The following is a 23,327-nucleotide window of genomic DNA, read 5'->3' as shown; positions in this document are numbered from 1 at the left end:
GGCGAAATGTGTGTCTACGCGACAGTTCAACTTGGCAACTTTTTTAACTAGAAGTACAATACGTATGCCTTGGATCCATAAACCCCATGTTTATGGCTTTCAATTTGTAGGAAAATTTTACTAATTGCCGGAATGGAATGACTATCTCACACACCCTTTCTTTTCCAGCTTTCCCTGTCGCCAGACACAGACGACTTGCAAACAAGCAAATAAATTCATAAAATAAGAGCAGAAAATCACAGAGCCCATTGACTGACTGTCGTCCGATAAGAATCAGCCAGTGTACTTCTGAAATCCGTCGTAAAGGAGAGCCCCAGATGGATATCGGGGGGTTCAACGCCTCACTCGAGAAAGTGAACCGCCTTGAACCATCAAGGGTTCTATCCTTGAGTCCCTGCACTGGGTCAAATCGGGGTCCATCAGTCACATTGTGATAAGGTTTCAATCCCTTTGGAGTCTCGTTATTTTAATTACGTGGAGTGTAGTTCCCTCGAGTGCGAAACTATTGTTGCAAAATATCAATTGCTTTAGTATGCAAACAATCAGTCTCCAACTCTCGACCCTTGTAATCCTCGCCAGCCAGTTCGAGTGCAGTTTCAGTTGTCAAGGGCGGCGCCCATCGAAGAGGAGTAAAGTTCCATTCCAAAATTTAATTAAACAGTGGTTCAAAAGATGCTTAATACAGGTGAAATTCTATTAGGGGAAAAGTTATACCAACTATAGGTCATGGAGAGGTCTATGCTTGAAATACTATGGGTATTTTGGGGATAAGATCATTTCCTAATATTCCTGTAAGTTTGATATCTTTAAAGATATTTCAATGAAACTTTGTATACTTACCCTAAATATAACTAAACCCCATTAAAAGATATTAGAGCCACCTGAAGATAGCTTTCTTTCTAACTATTAATTATATTATTGTTTTATTGATAAATCTTTAATAATATCCCAAAATTCTCCTAAGTGTAACTCGTACAACCTATATAACTCTGGTATATTCTGCCACTCTTACGAAGCAATTATGTCGATGACTTGATTATTTTGCGCTTAAGAGCTACTGTAAGTGATTCTCTTTGGATCACTCTCTCTCTCTTTTGGGGCTTTTGTGTGTGGGCTGACGGTGTGTCGCCTGCTGTTATCTTATCACTGATAATGTACATTCTTACTTTGAACACCCGTACAAGCAATTAACAAACGATTCGTGGCTGCCATGAGTCCATCCGGCGCCCCTCACACAATCTCCCCTTTGGAAAAACAACACACATCAGCAAAATTCGCTCTCAGTTCCATTCGATTCTCTCTCTCTATAATTTTTTGGGGCCTTATCTCAGGTGGTGAATGGGGGAACCGAGCTGATATTTAAGAAATCGACCCGTTGACTGGCCGCTTCAGTGCTGTGTGATCATAAAACGGTGTTAGACGTGTTTCAGAGGCTTACAAAGTCTGAAAACATCAACAGCAGAAGCTCCCAGTGATACAAACAAATGGATATTATTATTACAACGGTGACAAGAACTCAAGTGCTCCATAAACATAATATATAGCCTGGCCAAAGAACTGTCAACATAATCCAGTCCAGGGAATTTAAAGAATTCAATACAACAAAGTGTGCTCCAAGTGAAAAAACAAAAGTGAATAAATAAAGCAGAAACCTGAAGCAATCGATCACGATTGATACAACACTCAGAAGCATGAAATTAAGGTTGGTTTGGTTTCCCACCCTCTAACTTCTAGGAAACTAGGTCTATTTGATATTATTATATATTGATTAACGATAGCCTGGTATTAGCTTGAACTTCCTCTTAACTTGGAAAGGCCCCAAAAATCACAGAAACTGTGGAACCTTCAATCAGCTTTCGATAAGCTAAACCAATGGGGTTGCATTACCTTCTGGGAGTATATGTATATACCAGGTTTTCCGGACTTTTGTTCCTATCAGCGAGCGGCGGATCGGATGATATCATGGCGGAATATCCAATATATATAATATGCATTCTATATTTGGGACTAAGCTAATCACTTGGGCTGCCCAAATCAGACTGCCAGTCGGCCAGATAATTCAAATTAACTTTATGAAGGGGCCACAAAACGTTTGACCTTTGCTAAATAAATATGAGGTTTATGGCATGACTTTGGGCCAAAAAAATGATATACAATATGTTGTTTCTTCCTAGGGATCATCATTCCCATTAAATAAGGAAATTCTTCGATAGTGCCTTCCTCTGCGATTCTCACACCACCCACCTAAGGTGGCTGACGCAATTTATTCTCAACGCTTCGCATTACCTCAACCTGGTCTGACGCATCTTTGGGCTCACCAAAAGTTAATTACCGCCTCTAACCGATATATTATCTTTGAATAAATTATACAATTTTATGGTTATTTGTATAGATTAGCCCCACGTTCGATTTGGCACCTGTCAGGGTGCCAACTAATGTTTATTTGCTTTTCTCCAATCGAGCGCAAAGAGTAACTTTGTAATGTAGTTGCCAAGCCGTGAAACGGGAGGAGGTCAATGGACACTGATTAGAACGGTTCCAATTTTCTTTGTTTTGTAAATTGATCATAAATACTTCAGCTACATTTATGAGGCCAGGTAAAGAAACAAAAATCAAGTAAGAAATTACAGTCGATGCCGTAAAGATAGCCCCACTTAGTCAGAGAAATACCCAATATTGTGGGGAAAAATTCATGATTAACATTCCAATAAAGAGTGAACCATAAATTGTGGTGCCTAGGTTATGGTTAAACCAGAAGAAGAGCTGTATTTAAATGGAAATCAGAAAGGGTTTCATCATACCCTGCATGGATCGATGGATAGGCTAAGTGAGAGCTTGGAGGGCTTGCTCGATAAGGAACGCAGTGCCTCGTATCTGGAGTGGCGGGCGCCGTCGATAAGGAGGCCCATCGTGTAGCCAATGGTCTTGACTAAGTTTTTTGGCAATCGTTCAATTAGAATTGCTAGCCATAAAGCCAGCTAGCGCCCCGATCTGGATGTGAATGATTTTCACCTGACTCGATTTATAGTCAGATATCATACATATTCCCCCCTGGAGCAAAGTGCGTTTAACACCGGGTCTAGTCGAATTTTTCCACGGTTTCAATTAAGGCAATTAGTCAGGGAATTTATTATATGATTGCCCGAAGGATCATAACCATTATTTGTTGTTGAGGTTTGTCTGGCGATATCTTAAAACGTGATCGAATCAGAGCCTCTATAACCTAATTATACAATGATAGCATCTTCAGTGATTGAATTTCTTATGGTTACTCTTGATTTCCCCACTCTATGTTACCTAAAAGCCTGCTTCATAACCAAGTAATTAACTTCAGAAACAAGTGTAATTGGTACATTTTTGCGTCTTGGAAACATTATGAACCCAAAGAGCCTATGTGCCCTGAAGTACTTCATCTTGTTTAACAACTATTCTCAATGGTCTCTACTGATAATAATAGCGATGTCTTTCTCCTCAAGACACTCACTTCAACTTTAACTTCTTGGCACTTGAAAACTAACTGGTGGTTAGGTGGTTAACTTAAATATTTATTTTATTTCATTTCATTTTAATTCATTATTAGGAATTCGATAATTGCATTATTATGTGGCAGAACAATTTGTCGTAATGACTCAATAATGACTTTTAGTATTTACACTTTGATATTAAGACGTAAAGTAAACAATACCTGCCTTGTTGGGATGATTTGGCAAATAACTTTGGGCCTTAGTAAATGTTTTAAACAGGTTTGTTAGTATTTTACCCAGCAGTAGTACTCTGCTCTCTCTCTCTCTCTCTCTCTCTCTCTCTCTCCTAATTAAAGCTTGTTTCCAACTGATTGCAATTATTGTGTACTTGGAATGCGTCAGATTCGGTTTCTGCCAGACGCAGCCCCTCCAATGCCTCTGATTCCTCCTGCTCCGACTCCATTTCGGGTCCATGGTGGCTTTATCTATTGCGTAGTGTAGTCCACGTAGTAGGAACCGCTGTGGGTACCGTATCCCCCTATCTCTGGCTTCTGTGTGCTTTTAATTAAACATATACATTCCCCCATCTAACGTTAGAGTGTACTTTGGGGTGTATGCTAATATTTACCTACTATATATAGACCCCTGATCGGCGTGTTTTTCCTTAGAAGTCACCACCGTAGAAGCAAATGCTAAGTAAATTTACCTTCATTTCTTTTTACCTGCAGACTTTTGCGCTGTTTGCGCCAGCAACCTTCAAAGCCGGCGGCCGTGATGGGGCAGAAGGAGGAGATGCAGGTGCAATCCATGCATGATCATCACATGCTCAAGGACATGTCCAAGGGCGGCATCAGGGATACCACCGTCAAGATCCTGCTCCTGGGCACCGCCGAGTCCGGCAAGACCACTATCATTAAGCAAATGCGGATACTGCACATCAACGGATTCACCGATGAGTAAGTATCTGAAGCTTGAGGAATTTGTAATTAAGATAACATGATGGGGAATCAGATTACATGACTAGAACAAATAATATTAAGTATAACTCAGTTCTGAAACATAATTCCACATAAGGTGATAAATATCAAACAAGGAAGGAACAGGTGTGGACTTTATTATCTTTAACTGGAAAGCAAGTGGTCGAAAATTTGTCAGGTGTACGGTTTAGCATTTAAAAAATTCATAATAAAAAGAGTGTTAGTTAGTTAGTGTTTCTTGGGTATGTGCTTATTTAATGCGATTTTTAATAATTTGAAAAACATTTAATAAAGTTGAGATATTTTAAAAATCTTTCGATGATATATTCTTCCGCATAAAACTCAAGACATCCCTCTCCTTTTATTCTCTCTCCTCCAGTGAGCGTCGTGAGAAGATCCCCGAGATATATCAGAACATCCACGAGTCCATCCTGCAATTGGTGGGACAGATGGGTCTCCTGGGGATCGACTTTGGCAGCTGCACCAGCGAACGGTCCGCCGACTATATACTCTCCCTGCCCGGATCCGCTCCTGAGTACATGAACGAGGTGAGTTTTGGTATACCAATTCGAGTGTCCCATAGTATCTTATCCCCGATGCACTTCAGAATGTATTGTGTTGTGACATATACATATAGTGCTGGTCGAAAATCCAGGCAAACGACTTTGAAAGCCGACAGAGACTTGCGTCAAATCTCCAATGGCTTTGGCCAACGTTCGATCGATCGATCGCTGTTATCGCTTGGCGGCTGGTTTGATTGATAGCCCATCCATTAGACATTAGCTAAAGGAATGTCTGAAAACTTTCCAAAACAAGTGTTTGCAGAACGGACTTCCTGGAAGTACGAGTTTTAGACATTTTTGTTTAGGTTTGCCACAGCTGTTGCAATATTCTATGCGGATGATTCATGGCTCGGAGTAGGCGGCTCTCATTTCCAAATACTTATATCTAGAACCTCCAGTGGTCATTATATGGCTTACGATAAGATTAGCAAGGCTGTCCAAGCCTCTGAGAGGGCGGGGCACCGTCAGTCACTCACCCAAAGGGGTTTATGTTTTACCCCAATAATGAGTAATGCCAAACATAAAACTGAGTGAAAGGAAGGAAGCTTATTTTTTGGGGTAGCTAAGTTCCCCCCAGATTTTATGACAGATTTATGGAAGAAGAAATACCCAAAATATTTACTCGGCAGCACGTAACATTTATGATAGTAATCCAATCTGTACGTTTCCGACCTATATATTAGGTATAAAGAAAAGAACAGTCATTGTTAGGCTTTAGTCAGACAGTTTAACGACTGGGTTAGCCTTGTGTTTGATAGTTAAAATGATAAACCAACTAAACCTTACTCATATTTGGATTATTATTTCTATATTTGCAGGAGTACTGCGATCATGTCACAACTCTTTGGAATGATGTGGGCATTCGTGCCTGTTACGATCGCTCGAATGAATTTCCTCTGCTGGATAGCGCTAAATAGTAAGTATTACCTAAGATAGGATCCTGCTTCCCCCCTAGAAAAACCCCTTACTAACTCTAGATTCTCCTTTCACTTACAGTTTCCTGGACAACTTTGCTCGGATCAGCGATGAGGAGTACATACCCAGCACCGAGGATATACTGCACAGTCGGAAAATCACCACTGGCATCTCGCAGATCACCTTCCGTGTGCCCATACCCCGGAGCATGGGTGGTGGCGAGCAGGAGTTCCGCATGTATGATGTGGGTGGCCAGCGGGATCAGCGCAACAAATGGATTCAGGTCTTTGAGGGCATCCAGGCGGTCTTATTCCTGATCTCCTGCAGTGAATTCGATCAGAATCTGAGGGAGGATCCCACCCAGAATCGATTGCAGGAGGCCCTCAAACTGTTTCGGGCTGTGTGGCAGAATCGCTTCCTTGCCTCCGCCGGACTTATTGTGTTCCTCAACAAGTACGACATCATGGAGCGAAAGATCCGAGCTGGCAAGCATATCGTTGACTACTTTCCCGAGTACGAGGAGTTCTGCAAGCGGCCACAGCAGGACAATTGCTTTGACGAGAGCGACTGGACGAAGATGTTCATCAAGCAGAAGCTAGTGGATATCACCAAGGAGCCCTTCAAGCGCCACTCCCGGAACCAGGTCGATCTGGGCACCTCCGAGCGGGAGTGCTACTACCATTTCACTGTCGCCACGGACACTCGGTGCATCCGCGACGTCTTCTGCGACGTCCAGAAGATGATCCTCTCGGAGAACGTGTCCTCCATGGGTCTCTTCTAGTTCCTGCTCTCATCGGATCAGAGCTTCTCAAAGCCTCCCCCCACCAACTGTGATCTAGTAGGTTATTTTCTAAGTAGCCACGTAGGACCTTAGATCGTAGATCGTAGTCTGGCATCGCAGCCTATACGTTGCCTGGTAAAACGCTTTAATGCGATTCATTTCGCTCTCACTCCTCTTTCATCTTATGTCTAAACTATAAATTAAGCATACAGTAGCGTAATAAATTAAAAACACAACCGAAAAAAGTTACTAGTGGAATTATTTATGCATTTTTAAAACTAATGTATTTTTTGGTTATATTTTTATAATCGAGTCTATTTTAAAAATGTTATGTTGGGATCTGTTAAATTAGATTTCTCTATATTTATTTGTGATCGAAACTAGAAAAAGATTTAAAACAAATTATAATATTTAAAAGTCGATAACGATAACGTAGCGGTTACTACTGAAAAGGTGTGAGTCTGTGCTAAAATTCGATTTAAAAAGTTTTACTTTTAGTTTCTACATCAACTTTCAACTTTGAAAACAAGGGGGCGTTGAGGTGCAAATAATTTTTAAAAGGCTGCACTTCTGTTTAAGCACCACACCACCTAGTCTATTTACTTTCTAAGAGCTCTTCCTTCCTCTCGGTTAAAGTTGAAAATTGCCGGAGAAATAAAAAAAGGAAAAGATTTTCGGGTGAATTAAAAAAAAAAGAAATACAATACTAGTTTTAAGAGAGCATTCAAAACTCCCTTGATAGTGACGACACACAAACATCGATGGTCGAAAGAACATCGATAATTTAGGAAATTCGACAAAGATCGATGCATCGATGTTTTCATCGATGTTTTCAATCGATGTTTTGCGCTCCTCTCATCTATATAAAGTTACTTTTCATTTCTCATTTCAAATCCACCCGACCCGGCGAATTGTTTGAATCGCTGAATTGCTGGGAAAAGTGAATTGTGTAAATCAGTGTGTGCGGAAAGAAGCGGCGAGCAAAGTAAATATCTCATAATTATCAGCATCTTAAAATAGTTACGGCGCTTTACGGCGGTACTTGTGTGAGTGCGTGTGCTATGTTTTCTGTGGTGGTTGTTCTTCCGCTTATTTTTTGTTGCCCCTTTTTCGCCGATGCTGCAGAGAGCGTAAGTGAAGGGGGGGAAAAAACACATTCTCCAGACTTTGCTGATTTAACGTACTTTATCGATTACATGAAACGGCAAGTTCAGGAGCAGAAAAAAATAGCCAGAAGATGAATGCCAAAGAGGAACGCGTGTTTTTTGCACGAGAGGAGCGCCCCAGAGCGTGGGGGAGAAATAGAGAGCGAGAGAGAGAGAGAGGAATTATGGTGTGATGTTTTGGAAACATGAAAACCGCTAAGGTTCACGAATGAAATTTCACTAGAAATTTTTGAAAGCGTTCGCGCAAAAAACCGGATATGTTACTCGAAAAAAAAGAAACAGAAATCGAAATAAAACAACTAAAAAGCTTCCAAAGCGGAGCTTAAACCGAAACAAAATCACCTGTATGTGAGAGAGTGAGTGAGTGAGAGTGCGTGTGCGAGACGGGCGCGGGTGGTGGTGGGGGCGGGGAACGTAGGCAAGCTGTCGCGTGTCTGGCATGCAATTAGGCATTCAAATGATTTCCCTCCCACCGGCAAAAATGTGTGTGTTTTCAGCCTCATTTGTATTTCTGCTGTTTTCTTATGCATTCCTTTTTCCGAGTTCTTTTTTATTCGCACGAGACTTGGCCGCAGCCAGAGCGAGAGAGCGCGGATGAGGAAAAAAAGAGATTGGCTAGACGGACGCTCTCCCAAAAACCACCACAACTACAGTTACAGTTCCCGTTACAGCTGCAGCCACCTCCGACCGCCCCCTCCCACCCAATTTGTTTGTGTATCTATTTGAGGTGTGAGAAGTGTGAAAAGCGGAAGAATGAAGATGAAGATGACCACAAAGCGTGCGCCATTCATGAAAAGTGCAAGCAGCGCACACACACCGCTCTTTTGGGCGCGAAAGGGATGGAGGAGTTTTTTTTATTCGCAAAATCAATGAAATCTCTGTGGCTGGAGAGAGAGCAAGAGCAGGTGGCTGAGGGGGAGGGACAAAGGAAGGTCGCCGAGAAATTTATGCGACAAAATGCGCGCTTTAATATGCTGCATGAGTGTGTGTGTGTGTTTGGGTGTTGCATGGGGGAGTGGTGGGGAAATTTCCAATGAATTTAACTTTCATATTTCCGTGCAAATTCCCTTAATAGGTGCGTAATCGATGAATAAATATAGAAAATGAGTGTTAGGTGGAGAGTAAAGCGAATGAAACAATCCACTAACCGCTTATTTTTATAGAGTTAATATTTGTCGAATCAAAACATTGCCTAATCGAACGCTGAAATAATAGTTATAAATCCCTAAAAATGTGGAATTTGTATTTTTAAGACTTTAAGTTACAGATAAAGATTGTTTTGTATTTCATAGATACTTTATCTATATCTTATAGTATCGAATTTAAAGTAATTCTATGGGAAAGCTCTTAACAAATTTGGCATCGATAATGTTTCTACTGAACTTGATTATTAAAATTCGCAGAACCTTTGTAGAAATATTTAACAATATTTTTATATGACAATATTTACCGACAAGTATAAGTTTAAAAAACTCATAACTATGGTAAAAAAACATTAATTTTAAATTGGAAAGCGCTCCAATGTTGTTTTTTTTTCAGCTTAATAAATCTGCATACGTAATTTTAAATAAAAAATTTTGTAAATTTTTGGAAATTTTAACGATGTAGCCCCTTATCATTTTATTAAATTTTTAGAAAAATTTTCAAAATTTATTTTTTGACCGGACATGGCTAGTTCGATCAGGAGTTTTAAGCTGATCAAGAATATATGTATATGATTTATTGGGTCGAAAATGTCTCCTTCACAGAGTTACAAGCTTTTGACTAAAATTAAAATAATAAAACTATGTGATTTTATCAATAAGTAGTAAAAACGTATCATATTCAGGCTTAAATTTCAAAGCCACAAGGCCTAAAAAGTATTCAAATTAATTGCAAAAAGTTCTGTGTATAAATTACTCACAAAAAGAAATAAACCAAAAACTAATTTAGTATTCATGATATTTTTTTCAGCACTAAAGCCAAAGCTAATATAGCCACCAAAAAATTAACTCCTTAGACCCACCACAATGATCAATATGGATATTAGTGTTACGCCCAACTATTCGTACATCTTCGATTTTGAGAACGACTTCATACACCAGCGCACGCGCAAATGGATGCTAGAGAACTGGACATGGGTGTTCTACTACTGCGGCATCTACATGCTGGTCATATTCGGTGGTCAGCACTTTATGCAGAATCGGCCGAGGTGAGTCTAGATCTAAATCACTGCAAACTCTGCACAATTTGCTACTGATAACCTTCAAACTCGGTATTATCTCTTGGGGGAGGAGGAGGAGTAGTAGCTACCATTAATTACACCCACAAGTCGGACTGGGAATTTGGCCAGCAGCTGGCAGCACAGAAATACGGAAATTCAATCCCATTTGCAGCTGGATGATAATATATATATCGCAATTTGGTTTTAGTTAATTCTACGTAATGATTAAACGTAGGCTAGGTGTTGCAGCTGTTGAGGTTTCCAAATGTAATTATATAGACATTATACCTAATCAATGGGAGAATATTGCCAGTGAAGGCAAGGCCTTCACTTACTCTCAATTACCTGCAGCAATTGCATTTTCCATTCAATCTCAAATCATGCAGTTTCAGGTCTATAAGCTAACAACCAAAATATCTTTGATTTTGTGCAATTTTCGGGTATTTTTCTGCGACCTGTCAACGTAATCCTGCCTCGTTACCTGAGTTACCTGTGATGCCTTCAATTGGCTTTTCGTGTTGACAATTGTCTCGTTTCGTTTTGCTTAGTTTTTATTTTGTTTTCTGTCTCTATATCTAATTGTCGTCATCGCGGCTTTGTGGCCAAATTAAGTTGGACTCGTGACATGCCATCTGTGGGCGGTTATTCAATTTTGTATATTTCGTTTTTGCGAGATCATAGTTTTGTCACCTGTTTCGGGGATTAGATAATTACCCAGACCTAATAGTAAATGCCGAAATTTTGTTTAAACCGAACTATTTAATTAATGCCAGGTTTTGAATTGTTTGTTTGATTAATGCCACGTTTCTTTGTTTGTTTAGGTAATTCCTTACTAAAAAGGGCAAAGGTATAATTACTTTCTCAAGGCTGAATTTAGAATTTAGAAAGCTAGACCAATCATAAGATATGCAGCACTTGCAAGTGTCAATTACATTCTTAAGGGTTCAACTTAATTCTAAATTCAAAGTAATTGAATTTCAAGTTCCCCCCGAATTAGGTATGTAGGTCTAAATCTAATGAATCTTTCACTTTCAATGTTATTTAGTTGCTTCCCCAATTTTTGCTTAGTATTTTGAAGAGTTTCTCCAAAAACTAATAGTTTAGATTACATAATTTTTAGAAAAGCAAACCCCTACCCACACTTTTATACAGCCTACGCCTCTGGTGGGATTATGTATAGGGGCTTGGCCGGTGGCCCTTGGTAGTGCTCCCTCCTCAGACACTGGTCGGTCATTTTCTGTTTAGTTATTGTATACTCGCCTTTTTTGGAATGCCGTTTCAATATTTACCCACATGGAGAGGAGAGAGGCAACGGACGTAGACGGACTTGGTACAGAAAGGTGTGAATTGAATGGGTTGGCAGTGAGTTTGGGGGGTTGTTGGGTGCTTGCCACGCTTAGAGACTTGATGTCAAGGGGCTGGAGATGTGGTTTCAAGGTACAAGGATCACTCAAGTTAATTAAAACACAGGGTCGTAGACGAACTTATCTTATTTAAGTTAGTTTCGAGTTTCTATAGATGAAAGATTTCTAAATTCTAGTTGAATTTCTCCCTTTTAAGGGGAATATATTAACCCATTGTCTAGGGAAATTAATAGAGTGAAACCTTCATGGCATATAAATCACAATATAGCGAATATTTATTCATCATTAACACAATTAAAACGTGACTTCTTAGTGAATTAGCAAATCGACCAACAGAGTAAAGTCTCTGCTGACTTGTGGAACCTGAAAAGAACAATGCACACATAAATTAAGTATTAAAATATATTATAATATGCGATCAAGAGTTCCAGAGTCTATAGTTTACTGTCCTCACAATATATTCAGGGATTGGGTGGAAATATTCCATGAATGCAAAATCAAAGCTTACCATGCAATGTAGCTGACCTATACCTTATATCTATATAGACTAGATCCTTATTTTGGTTAATTTTCTTAACTGTATTTCCCACGTGTTGCCTTTTCTTTATTCTCTATTACTTTTCGTGTATTTGCTCACCAGAGATTCCGTGTAGATATCAAATCGGCAACTACTATATTGTACGTATACGTAACATACATACATAACTATGTACGGCACTGGGTGATGTGTGTTATCAGGGCCCCGGCGTTGTCACCACCACGCTGTGGATCCATTGGAAATATTTCTCGGCTCGTCGAGACTCGTTTCGACGCGCCTCATGCCCATGCCCATGCCCATGCCCATGTCTATGTCCATGTCCATGCCCATCCATGTGAGCGAGCCGGTGCCTTATCAACGGAGCCCGAACACGCCACAGCCCCGGGGAGCAGTTCTCCACCACCACCACCAGTCAGTCAGTCAGTGCCCCAATACCCCGGTTCTTTTGAGCTGTTTTTTCTTTTTTGCTGGCGTAATTGGTTATGATATCATTTGCCATGATTCACATAAATAAAATCGAGTGAACGGGGCAGGGATTGAGTGCACATATAGCTTAGAGTATGTACATATATGAGTACGTGTATTTACATATTTTTTAGAGAGTGGACGACACCGCCACTTGCATTCCTCCTCATGAAAGTGGGCTCGTTTTTTTTGTTTCACTCGTTTCGGACAGTGAGCTATTAAAGTCATTAAACTGATTAGGTTTATAGTAGTAGTAGGTACACGCCATGTCGTACCCCGTTTGTATTTTATTATTATTTTTTGTATTTTTTGTATTTTACATACCCCACTGGGCAAAGTTCGGTACGGGACCATGGAGCGGAGCATATGGCATGCAAGAAGTGGGTGTGTCCATCTACCATGTCGGGGGCTTAAGTTAGGGAACAGGACAGCGGCAGGACATTCACTTATGTACATACACGCTCTATTGGCCCCAGTTTAATTGCTCAAAAACAAAGTACACCTATACCATTTGAATTCATTTGGGTCACGCCCATTTATGTCTCTTTAAACTGGTATTAGAATGGGAAACTTGGGGGAACTTTAATACTTTGTACATAATTAAAAATTATCGAATTTCTAGCACCAAACCAAGTTGAATATACTATCATTTTGAAGATGGAAACAATAAAAGAGAAGCCATATTTTATTAAAATTATGATTCATATAATGTTTTGCCAAAGGCGAAATCCATAAAAGGGTGTTGTTTTGGTTTTTTGCTGTTACTGTTTTTTTTTTAAAGCTAGTTTTACGCATTAACCTTAGACAATAGAAGTAAAGCTTGTCACTTTTCCTAAAGCTGAGTTCATCAAGTTCATTGGTTTGTTTTCTTTTTTTCTTGTTCGTTATGGCTTATAAGTTTATGGGTTAGATCATATTGAAGACGTTCCTTGTACTTTAAAATTAATTTTAAGGCATAAGGAGTCATTTCCGACCCTATAATTCACATTTATTCTAGATCAGCATTTAAATTCGAATCGATCTAGCCATGTCCGGTCAAAAATAAATTTTTAAAAAGTGTTTTCAAAATTTCCAAAAAATGATAAGGGGTCATTAAAAATTGCAAAAAAATGACAAAAAAATGAATGTTTTATTGAATATGCAGTTTTTTAAACCTAATAAAAACTAACACAAGCAAGCTTTCCGATTTGAAATCAATGCTTTTTTGGCTGAGTTATGCGATTTTAAAGATTTGAATTGACCAAAAAAATTGCCATATAAAAATATCAATAAATATTGATCGATTTCCGACTCGATCCTATCATTTAATTTCAGACTCCATGGGTATATAAACTTCATCTTCTCGAAGATAGTTAATAATCTTTAAAAGAATTTAAAGATATTAATTCTAATCTCCAGCTATGACACTTGTTTATAAATGTAAATTTTCCTGAGAACCCTAGCAAAAGTCTTAAATATTCATAGATACTATCTATCTATCAATTGGATATCTTATAAATAATAGAGCTAATTATTCTGACATCTTTGCAAATGCATTAATTGCTTTTCACATCTCGAGACTTGGAACCTGATATGTTAATGAAACGTGACCTATATCAAGGGAATAAGTATTAAGATATGGGCGGGATGAGGGCTTTACAAACAAATAGTTAATTTATCTAGTAAATACTTTATCTACAAAACATAGTTCTTGTTGAACTGTGTAACTTGGAGCTTTGCGTGTGTGAGCTAACGTTTTGTGGCCATAAAAAGGGGCCTGAGAAGGGTGTGTGTGTGTGTGTGGGTGTTGTGGCCAGGGGTCTACAAGGGAAACCCCATACGAAGAACTCTGGCATATGTACTACAGTGAAACAAAGTAATCATATATTAAAGTTTTTTCTCTCTTGATTGATTGAGTCATTCATTCATTGGCCTTGGCTTGCTGCTTATTCATTTCCCTTCGAGGAAGTACATGCTTATTTGTACATATTTATACATATACTATTTGTAGAAAGTGGAACGAGGACATTGAAGTACAGAGACCCCAAAAAAAAGAAAATCTCTCCCACTGAAAAATGTCCTTTAATTTGGTTTTATCACGACAGCAACAGAGGCTTCTGAGTTTGCTAGAAAATTGTATATATATTTATTTATTTATTTATGTACATACTTCTCCACATGCGGAACCGCGACTGTGGCAATTACATAACAACATTAATTTGCGAATTAAACAAGTAATTGCAGCAATGACTCTCAAGACTGTGTGCGAGTGTGTTTGTGGAGTTCACCCTCCTGCAATTACAATTATAACCACAATTAACAATTACCAGCCGGCATTTAGTTAACAATTACAAACGCCAACAGGCTGAAAAAATAAGCCAAAATATGACGAAAACGTGTAGCTCCAAGCTGAAAGTGAAACTTAATTTAATTTCGGCCATATATATACATATGTACATATATTAACAAGAAATTAACAACGACAACCGTTAACAGCAAACAAATATAAAGTGGGCAGAGACTCTGACAGGCAAATCATGTTGAAGTATGTCATTTAGGCCGCATTTAAGACGCATTTAAGCCGCGTTTCTTTGTAGACTCTTTGATCTTCTGCCACATACAATACCATTTTTCCTCTCTCTCTCTCTGGATATATGCTAAGGTATATATGTATAAAGCTGGCCCGGAAAAGCTCTCTCTCTCTCTCTGGCTGGGATGCCCTTTCATCAGCATCTCTTGGTTGGTCGGAATCACGCCACCTTTACGCACTTTTACTTTCCAACTGGCCGATCTTCTTCTTCGTCGTCTCAATAGCACAGAGGAGTATAAACCCGTTTGGTATTTCGGCCAACACGAAAATAAACAAAATTGTTTTGACTCTGGATTCCCGATGATCGGGCTGTGGCGTTGGCTTATCGTCACACCTGTTGCTGCAGCAGGTGTGTGTCACTCCCCAAAAGAACCTACTTCTAATGATTATGATGAATCAGCCCTTCGAATTAGTTTCCCTTTTTCGTCATAAACAATACCATAACTGATTAGATTTGAGATTCTCTCAGGATTTCAAGCACTTTCAGGTGTGAAATTATAATGTTATTCTAAACGGGTTTAATTGGTATGAAAGTGGGTAGTCAGGTCACTGAGTTTACGTTTTAAGTTTAAGTTAAATGGAGAGTTGAGGTATAATTAAAAGAACTTTAACAAAATTATATACATTATACATTATACATTATACAGCTTGTGTGTTAAGTTGAATATACCATATACTATAGCTTATAATTTTAGAAATATTAAAAGGGTTAAAGGTGTGATACCAAGGCTTTTAAATAGCACTGCTTTTCTACATATTTTCAATTGTTTCTACTCTTAAAATACCTTACGTTCTACAGCTTGCAAAGTAATTATAAGTCAGAAACCTTTTAACTTAATTAGCACTCAAAAGGCGTCTGGAATCTTTAGGCCCCATTAATCTTAATAGGTTTACTCAGGCGATCACTGATTAACCATTGGCTAAAAGGTGCAAAAAAAATACAAACCTTTCACAATATTTTTTTGGTTGCACTCTGAGACTCTAAAAGCGGTCAACACAATATATGTTGGTCAATGCTGTGACATCCAAGCCAATCGCTTTTGCTGTGAGCCACCGCAAAATATAAAATGAATAATAATTAAAAATAAATTTAAAAGCAAAAACCTTAATTTTTTGGCTTCAACCTAAAACCCAGAAAGTTGAGCTTAAAAGAGTTTTGCAATGCGATGAAAATGAAAACAAAGAAACAAACCACTGCCGCATCAGTTTTAAGACAATGTTGCGAATTTCTTAGTTTATAGTTCGTTGTTTTTTGTATTTTATATATGTATATGTTTATATATATTTATATGCCAAATGGCAAGTATATGGCAGTGGAAATATGGTGTGCATATAAGCATAACCACTGCATAAATCAACCATACAAAATCTAAGCCTAACCCGGGCCAAAAAAATAACTAAACCCAATTCAAACCAAGCCAAAGTCAAATCGAACAACAATAATCAATTGACCAACATTCGTTCGTTTTTCCTTTTTGCAGCACTTTGTTTTTCCCCACGTTTTCCTCATCGTTTGCACTGAAAGAAACTATAAATTGAGACTTAAGATAATTGGGATTAATAATTATAGTAATCATAAGATAATATAATATATATTTATATGTACAATTTTATTTTTCTGATAATTTATTCTTCTTTAAAAATATGTTTTGGATTTACTTATGATTCAAATTAGTTTTTCCTTAGGAATATTACATTTTCCAAGTTAAAATCAATGCTGATTTAAACAAAAACCTTGTTTATAGAGCATAGAAAGTATCTTTAGTATAGCATAGGTTAATTTCTTAAACAATCGTCTTTAAACAAATTTTATTTTACGAAATCTTCTTACCAAACTATAAATTATACAAAAATCCCAAAGAAGGCTGTACTATTGTTTCCCCAAATTAAACATTTTTGCAATGGAATTTCTTTATAACAAAAACGTGTATTGTTTAAGTTATTGTGTTAATTTTTTTTTGGCAAGTGCATCAATGTTTACTTTAGTTTGTTTTTGTTGACTTGCATAATGCGTCTGTGTGTGTGTGTGTGTCTCTCCCCTTTTGTTTACATATTTTGCAAAATCAGGTTTACTCACTCTACCTCAGCTCTCCATCTCTCTGTCCTCAACTCTATCATTGATTGTCGTTTCTCTACTCTCTACTCTCTTTGTCGGCAAATTTCTTTCTCTTTGCTTATGCAATTTTCGGCACAAAGTGAAAACAGAAAGAAAGTTCACCAACTTCCCCTAATTCGCTTGAGAAATGTGTTCGTCATTGTGATTATGATAAACATTGTTATGCAGTCAAAAAAGATTGATAACTGGGGAGACATTGTAACATTGTTTCAGAGATTGCAAATTTTTCACCTTTTTGGGATTTTAAGGCTTACGTAAAAGCCTAACTTTTAACCAACAAAATAGGGAGATTTCTGGTTTAAAAATTTTAGTGAACCCGAACTTGAAAACTTAATTAGGCTAAAACCTATTTATCGTATAAGTAAAACTCAATAAATTCATAAAATATAATAATTAAAATCACTTCTTTATATGACTTTTGGAAATCATTCTTATCTTAGACTTTTTGTACCACAAAGAATATCTAAAATATGTGCATTTATAGGGACCTTAATCTATATTTTTCACATATTGAAATTGAATTATTTTTCAGCGACTGTTTATTTATTAGAAATATGTTTATATATTCCAAGGCTTTAAGGCTTAAACATAGGTTTCTGGCTTGCCAGGTTTATGGTTAGTATCGCTAAGTATCTGTAAGATACAGTTTTGAATTTCACAGCTTGAGTAGATACTTTTGCAAGTATTATTTATCGGGCAGATCGCAAACACCCAAGCCAGGCAGTGGCACCCAGCAGCGATCCCTGGACACAAAGTAGGTGCCCAGTTAGCGCCGCCAGACGCCGTTCACCTGACGGAGAAGGGGACGACCTGTGCCCTTACAAAAATTGAGCTTCGGGGGATGAATGGAACCATGCATCCCCCTGCCTTGAAGCCAATACTGCCGAGCGGTTAGCAAGGCGTTGTTTGGTTTTCCTTACTCATTAGTTTCAGGCACGAATTGCTCACAGCCAGCGAGTGGAACTCAATGCACGGACGGCCAGAATCAGTTGGGAATCGTAGGGTTCACTGACGGGGGATAAAAGTTGTGCAAGCGAAAAGAGCTTTTTACTGTGTTGTGTGGGTAAATTAAGGTAATTTATATACCCTTACAGGGTATTATGATAATAGTTCGAAGCTTGTAACGTTGTGAAGGAGTCTTTTACGACCCTATAAATCCTATATATTCTTGATCAGTATCAACAGGCAAATCGATCTAGCCATGTCCCGTCGAAAAATAAATTTTGAAAAATTTTCTCAATATTTGAAAAAATGATAAGGGGTTACATCGTTAAAATTTGCAAAAGTTGGCAAAAATTTACATTTTTAAATTGAGTATGCAGATTTATTTACCTATCAAAAACTAACACAGAACAGCTGTCCGATTGAAAATTAATGAATTTTTGGCTTAGTCATTATATTTTTAAACTTTGATTTTTTGGTATAAAATATAAATAAATTTTCTATTAGATAACTTTCTGTTTCTCGTAATTTTTAAATCACAATTAAATCTATAGTACAGTCTGTGGTATTCAGTTTTGTGTGAAATATTTCATTTAATTAACAAACATTTAAATAAAACAAAATCACAATTACCTTCATTTAGAATTCCCTGTCTTTGAGGGTATTCCAAGCTAGGCTCTCGAAATCTATTCTTTTCTTTTGATGGCTTTTCTCCTGGCCTGGTGGCATTGAGCTTAATTGTGATTAATAGAAATGATTTTTTAAGATTCCCCCAACTAGAGCACATCTTGGATGGAACTCAATGACTTAGTTGAACATTTCCGCCCTGTGGTCTTAATTGTGTATTACAGTGGAGGACTGAGACTTGGTTCTATCTACGCAAATCTCTGCCAGCGTTCTGAGTGAGCTCCTCTCCTGCTCGTGGGGTTGATTGCCGTCGATAAAAGTCAGTCCTAAAACACATAATCTTTATGGCATTGTTTGACGGCAAATTGCTGGCCATCGATTGTGTTTTTATGAACACAAAACCCAAACCGTTGACGCATTTCAAAAAACCTTCCTTATTTACTTTTGTGCCTTCCAACACACTCAAAAACGTTTAGCTTAAAAATATTTGCAATCTTTTATTTTTTCGCTATAATGTTTGACTTCACCTCCCATGCTAAAGGTTAAAGCTATCAATTTTCGGCATTTTCTGATAACAGAAATCACATTTCTGTGCGCGTTTTATGACTAATTACCGCGTGAAGAGGTTTCGCCCAGGTGGAACTGGAGTGTGCACTGTATATATAGTATAGTAAATCGAGTCATCGATAGGGTTTTTCAATTGATTTGCCGCCCATTGATTGCGTAAAACTAATTTCATATAGTAGATTAATATAATAATATTTGAATCAAGTCGTTGACTGATACGATTTTTAAATGCTTTAATCGTTTACAAGAACCTCCAAGCATTTTCTTTTTATTCAATTTCTTTAAAGCTGTCTTGGTTCATTATATTTCTAAACCAGTATTTTTTGGTTCGAACAACTTTTGTTATGTTGAGAGAACTCACTTAAGAACCTCTTCTTTTGAGACACGTGGGTCGGTCTTTCCTAAGATTATACGCAATCTTATTGGGAGAAGGCAACCGCCTTTGAGAATCATTATTTAACGTTGTTGACCTTGCCAGCCGGCAGCGCAAAATTTCAAAAATTTTTAAAGACAGCAACAAAGTCATTATTGACTGTAATCAGTTAGTTCATCTCATGACAGGGTCTAATCTTAATTTAATGGCATTGCATCGAACGATCGAATGAATCTGCTTGTTTGTTTCACAAAAAACGTGGCCTGACGACAACCGTGTGGTCGGAGAGATTACCCAGATTATTCTGGGATAGGTCTGGAGCCATTTCCTTGACAATTTCGATGGCCAATTAATGGTTGACCCTGTGACATTTTCAAGTTGTAGGTTGATGTCATTGCATTACACAAAAATTCGCACGTATTAAGTGCAAATACTACTTGATCTTTGACTGACAATATAAGGGGGAAAAATAATTGAAAAACAGCCAAAGTTTGTTGATCTTTCCACATTTTGCTGCTTTTTTTTCTCTACTGTGATTTCTCGCCTATTAGCCACAAGTAAATATGCTTAATTTAAAGTGGAAACTGACGTCGTGATTTGTTAGAATTCGCAAGGGAGCAAGTGCACGCAGAAAAAAATATAATATTAAGAATATAACATTAAGTCTTATCAGTATTTCTATAAATAACATATTTATTACCTAATAATTAAATACAGAGAACTTGATACCAGAATGCCATCAAATTTGGTTTAAAAATAACGCATAAAATGAAACCAAGTCACGTTCCAAGTACAAACGGAATTAATTTCTTTATAAACTTGATCCAATGTACTTTTCCACTGTATTTTTCCTGGCTAATATCTTTGCTAAACTTTCCGTTCCTTAATCTCTTTACAGATTTCAACTGCGAGGCCCGCTGATCATATGGAACACAATGCTGGCCATGTTTAGTATTATGGGAGCTGCTCGAACGGCGCCGGAGCTGATTCACGTGCTGCGTCACTACGGACTCTTCCACTCCGTCTGCGTGCCCAGGTTGGTATTGTATGCATCTCAATTCCACTTCCAGCCAGTTCAGCCTTGAACTTGGAAACTGGATTGCCATGCAAATGAAATACTGTGCGAGTTCATTCACTGACCGATCCTCTTATCCCATATCCCACAGCTACATCGAGCAAGATCGCGTGTGCGGCTTCTGGACCTGGCTTTTCGTACTCAGCAAGCTGCCGGAGCTGGGCGACACGATATTCATTGTGCTGCGCAAACAGCCCCTGATCTTCCTGCACTGGTATGTTGCATTGCGAGCATATTCTCTATCAATCTCTATCAGTTGAGAAAGCGAATACTTATTTGCCTTTGCCCTTGCAGGTATCATCACATCACTGTGCTGATCTACTCTTGGTTCAGCTACACGGAATACACCAGCTCTGCACGCTGGTTCATCGTGATGAACTACTGCGTGCACTCGGTGATGTACAGCTACTACGCTTTGAAGGCAGCCCGCTTTAATCCGCCCAGATTCATTGCCATGATCATCACGTCGCTGCAGCTGACGCAGATGATTATCGGGTGTGCGATTAACGTCTGGGCCAACGGCTTCCTGAAGACGCACGGCACTCAGTCGTGTCACATTTCGCAGCGTAATATCAACCTGTCGATTGCCATGTACTTCAGCTACTTTGTCCTGTTTGCGCGCTTCTTCTACAAGGCATACCTGGCGCCCGGCGGCAACAAGAGCCGGCGCATGGCCGCCTCCCTTGCTGCCCAGAATGCGGTTAAGCAGTCACCGCCCCAGATCAGCGAGAGCTCCAAGTTCATTGCTGGCGCTGGCGAGGATCAGTCTGCCGCCTATCTGCGTCGAACTAAGGCGCAGTAAGGATGCCCGGTGCAACTCCCACATCACTACACTACAAGCACCACAGCACACCACACACACCTACCACTTCCTCCCCCTGTTAACGGCTAAGGACCTTTATTTATGTAGAGCGGTGTACAAGTTGTTTTTTAATTTTAATCCTCAGATACACACGTACAGACAGATACACACACAGGACCGGTCGGGAGAGAGTTTAATTTGTAAGCGAAAAGTTGTAAAAGGGGTGGGTGGACAGGCAACCTAACCATATATCTGAACATGTATATAAGAAACACACACAGAAACACAGACAAACCTGATGAAAGCTAAACGAAAACCTAGAGCCAGCGTAGAACTGTAGGTGTAGAAGAAGTCCAGCCAAAGCGGGAGAGATATTGAGGTGCCCTAACGCTAAGGGGGAATTAGTTGCTTAAATAGTTACTGCCTTAGTTTTTGGCATAAGTTCAATTTATAGTCACTCTCTCTATCTGAATCCTATTCAAACGCTGTGTTTCCCCAGCTGCAGTTCTATGCCATTGATCCCTTTATGCGTGTGTTGTCAAGTAAGCCCAAAGTCGTTTATATACTAAAATATATATATAGATTATATTGTTTGCAAAACTAATGACAGCCTCTAAACAGTAACAACGCGGCCAGAAAACAAATTTAATTCGGAGTATCGCAGAGCTTACTCCAAGCTCCAAAACTCCTGGGCCTTGTGTTATGCATTATTTGCCTCCTCAGGTGGGATTTTGTGTTGTTGCCTCCCAAAGTGTTTAGTTAAAATTCTCAGCAAAAGAAGGTCACAGACTCCTCGGCTCTTGCTTTGCGATTGATAGTCATATTCAGAGAGCTTTGTCTTCGGTTTGAATTGTAGCTCGGGGTCTGAGAACTTTGTACTCTAAGTCTATACGCATATATAAATATATATATTTATAAAACCTATATTAATGGAATATTAAACGAAAAGCGAATGATGAGTAAAAACCATTTACCAACAAACCAATAATAACAGCAAGAAACCCTATAATTTAGTCTATTATTGTTCCAAAAGATCCAGAGCGCAAATTGTTATTTTGTAAAGTAATACAACTTTTTGAATTCTGTATAAATTAATAAATAACCTTTGTAATAGTTGCATTATTGATTACTCCCATAAGTTCTGCTGTCTGATGGGAATAAAAGAAGTTATAGCACCCAGTCACGCAGCATTATTTTTTAGGGAGAATCATAATAAGTGCTGTGAAGAAGGTTGCTATTCAGTTAGGGGAAGGCATTTATTTTAGTTAAAAACTGTGTTGAATGCATTTCTTTATTATTTCATGAACACTCTGCTTAAAAAAACTTGGAAAATGGAAAACAGAAAGTTTCTACACAAAAAGAAAAGTCCTTGTACGTAACGAATGAAAACACAAATTAACAAAAGAAAACAAATTTAAATTATATTTATATTTGTAAGCGAAAGAGGGAAGAAAATTAAGAGCAAAAGTCCTACTTGAAAAGTTAATTTAGTGTAAAACAAAGAAACTTTAACTGAAACTGAAACTGAAACTGAACTTGCAAATGATAATGAAAGTGAAGCTGAAGGGAGGATCGTGTGAATGGAGAGAAGTTACTCTACAAAAGTCGAGAAAGATAATGAAAATGAAACGAACAAATTTAACACTTTCGTTGGGTAGAAATACTAAGCGAAAACTAAGTGAAACAAAACTAAAATTGAGAATGCTAAAAAGAAAAACCAACGGATAAATAAAACGTAACAAAATGGAAAAGGATGGAAAAAAAACAAAAGTTGTATTAATTTGGGTATGGAATTTAAACATGACTTAAAATAATAAGAT

At 38.3% G+C, this 23,327-nt stretch overlaps 2 protein-coding genes and 1 non-coding gene across 4 annotated transcripts; 2 read left to right on the top strand and 1 right to left on the bottom strand.

The window, feature by feature from the left end:
* The first annotated feature begins 1,379 nt into the window (after nucleotides 1–1,379).
* Galphaf (G protein alpha subunit f) lies at nucleotides 1,380–6,945 on the top strand. Its single transcript, XM_020951883.2, has 5 exons — nucleotides 1,380–1,702; nucleotides 4,193–4,420; nucleotides 4,821–4,989; nucleotides 5,823–5,920; nucleotides 6,001–6,945. The coding sequence occupies exons 1-5, from the start codon at nucleotides 1,692–1,694 to the stop codon at nucleotides 6,698–6,700; spliced, it is 1,206 nt and encodes a 401-aa protein (XP_020807542.2). The 5' UTR covers nucleotides 1,380–1,691; the 3' UTR covers nucleotides 6,701–6,945.
* Nucleotides 6,946–7,488: 543 nt separating this feature from the next.
* On the top strand, nucleotides 7,489–23,277 carry Baldspot (elongation of very long chain fatty acids protein baldspot). 2 transcript variants are annotated; one of them, XM_020951902.2, is made up of 5 exons: nucleotides 7,489–7,685; nucleotides 9,820–10,057; nucleotides 20,529–20,666; nucleotides 20,797–20,919; nucleotides 21,000–23,277. In XM_020951902.2, the coding sequence occupies exons 2-5, from the start codon at nucleotides 9,876–9,878 to the stop codon at nucleotides 21,505–21,507; spliced, it is 951 nt and encodes a 316-aa protein (XP_020807561.1). In that variant the 5' UTR covers nucleotides 7,489–7,685; nucleotides 9,820–9,875; the 3' UTR covers nucleotides 21,508–23,277. The 2 variants fall into 2 exon arrangements, with proteins under 2 accessions (XP_020807561.1, XP_020807562.1); XM_020951903.2 differs by having other exon boundaries at nucleotides 7,535–7,746.
* On the bottom strand, nucleotides 17,847–18,058 carry LOC147643432 (U12 minor spliceosomal RNA). Its single transcript, XR_015272119.1, has one exon. It is a non-coding gene; the product is annotated as a U12 minor spliceosomal RNA (small nuclear RNA).
* Nucleotides 23,278–23,327: the final 50 nt, after the last annotated feature.

Source organism: Drosophila serrata, unplaced genomic scaffold (assembly GCF_035046125.1).
Source record: "Drosophila serrata isolate PLE 108 unplaced genomic scaffold, ASM3504612v1 contig_273, whole genome shotgun sequence".
Classification (NCBI taxonomy): Eukaryota; Metazoa; Arthropoda; class Insecta; order Diptera; family Drosophilidae; genus Drosophila; species Drosophila serrata.
This window is presented reverse-complemented; position numbering and strand designations above follow the sequence as displayed.

Excerpts from the sequence above, each read along its gene's own strand:
- Galphaf (XM_020951883.2), top strand. Across the intron at positions 4,990-5,822 it reads CTCCTGAGTACATGAACGAG|GAGTACTGCGATCATGTCAC; the intron begins GTGAGTTTTGGT and ends CTATATTTGCAG. Across the intron at positions 5,921-6,000 it reads CTGCTGGATAGCGCTAAATA|TTTCCTGGACAACTTTGCTC; the intron begins GTAAGTATTACC and ends TTTCACTTACAG.
- Baldspot (XM_020951902.2), top strand. The coding sequence starts at position 9,876 with ATGATCAATATGGATATTAGTGTTACGCCCAACTATTCGTACATCTTC. Across the intron at positions 10,058-20,528 it reads TTTATGCAGAATCGGCCGAG|ATTTCAACTGCGAGGCCCGC; the intron begins GTGAGTCTAGAT and ends ATCTCTTTACAG. Across the intron at positions 20,920-20,999 it reads CCCCTGATCTTCCTGCACTG|GTATCATCACATCACTGTGC; the intron begins GTATGTTGCATT and ends TTGCCCTTGCAG.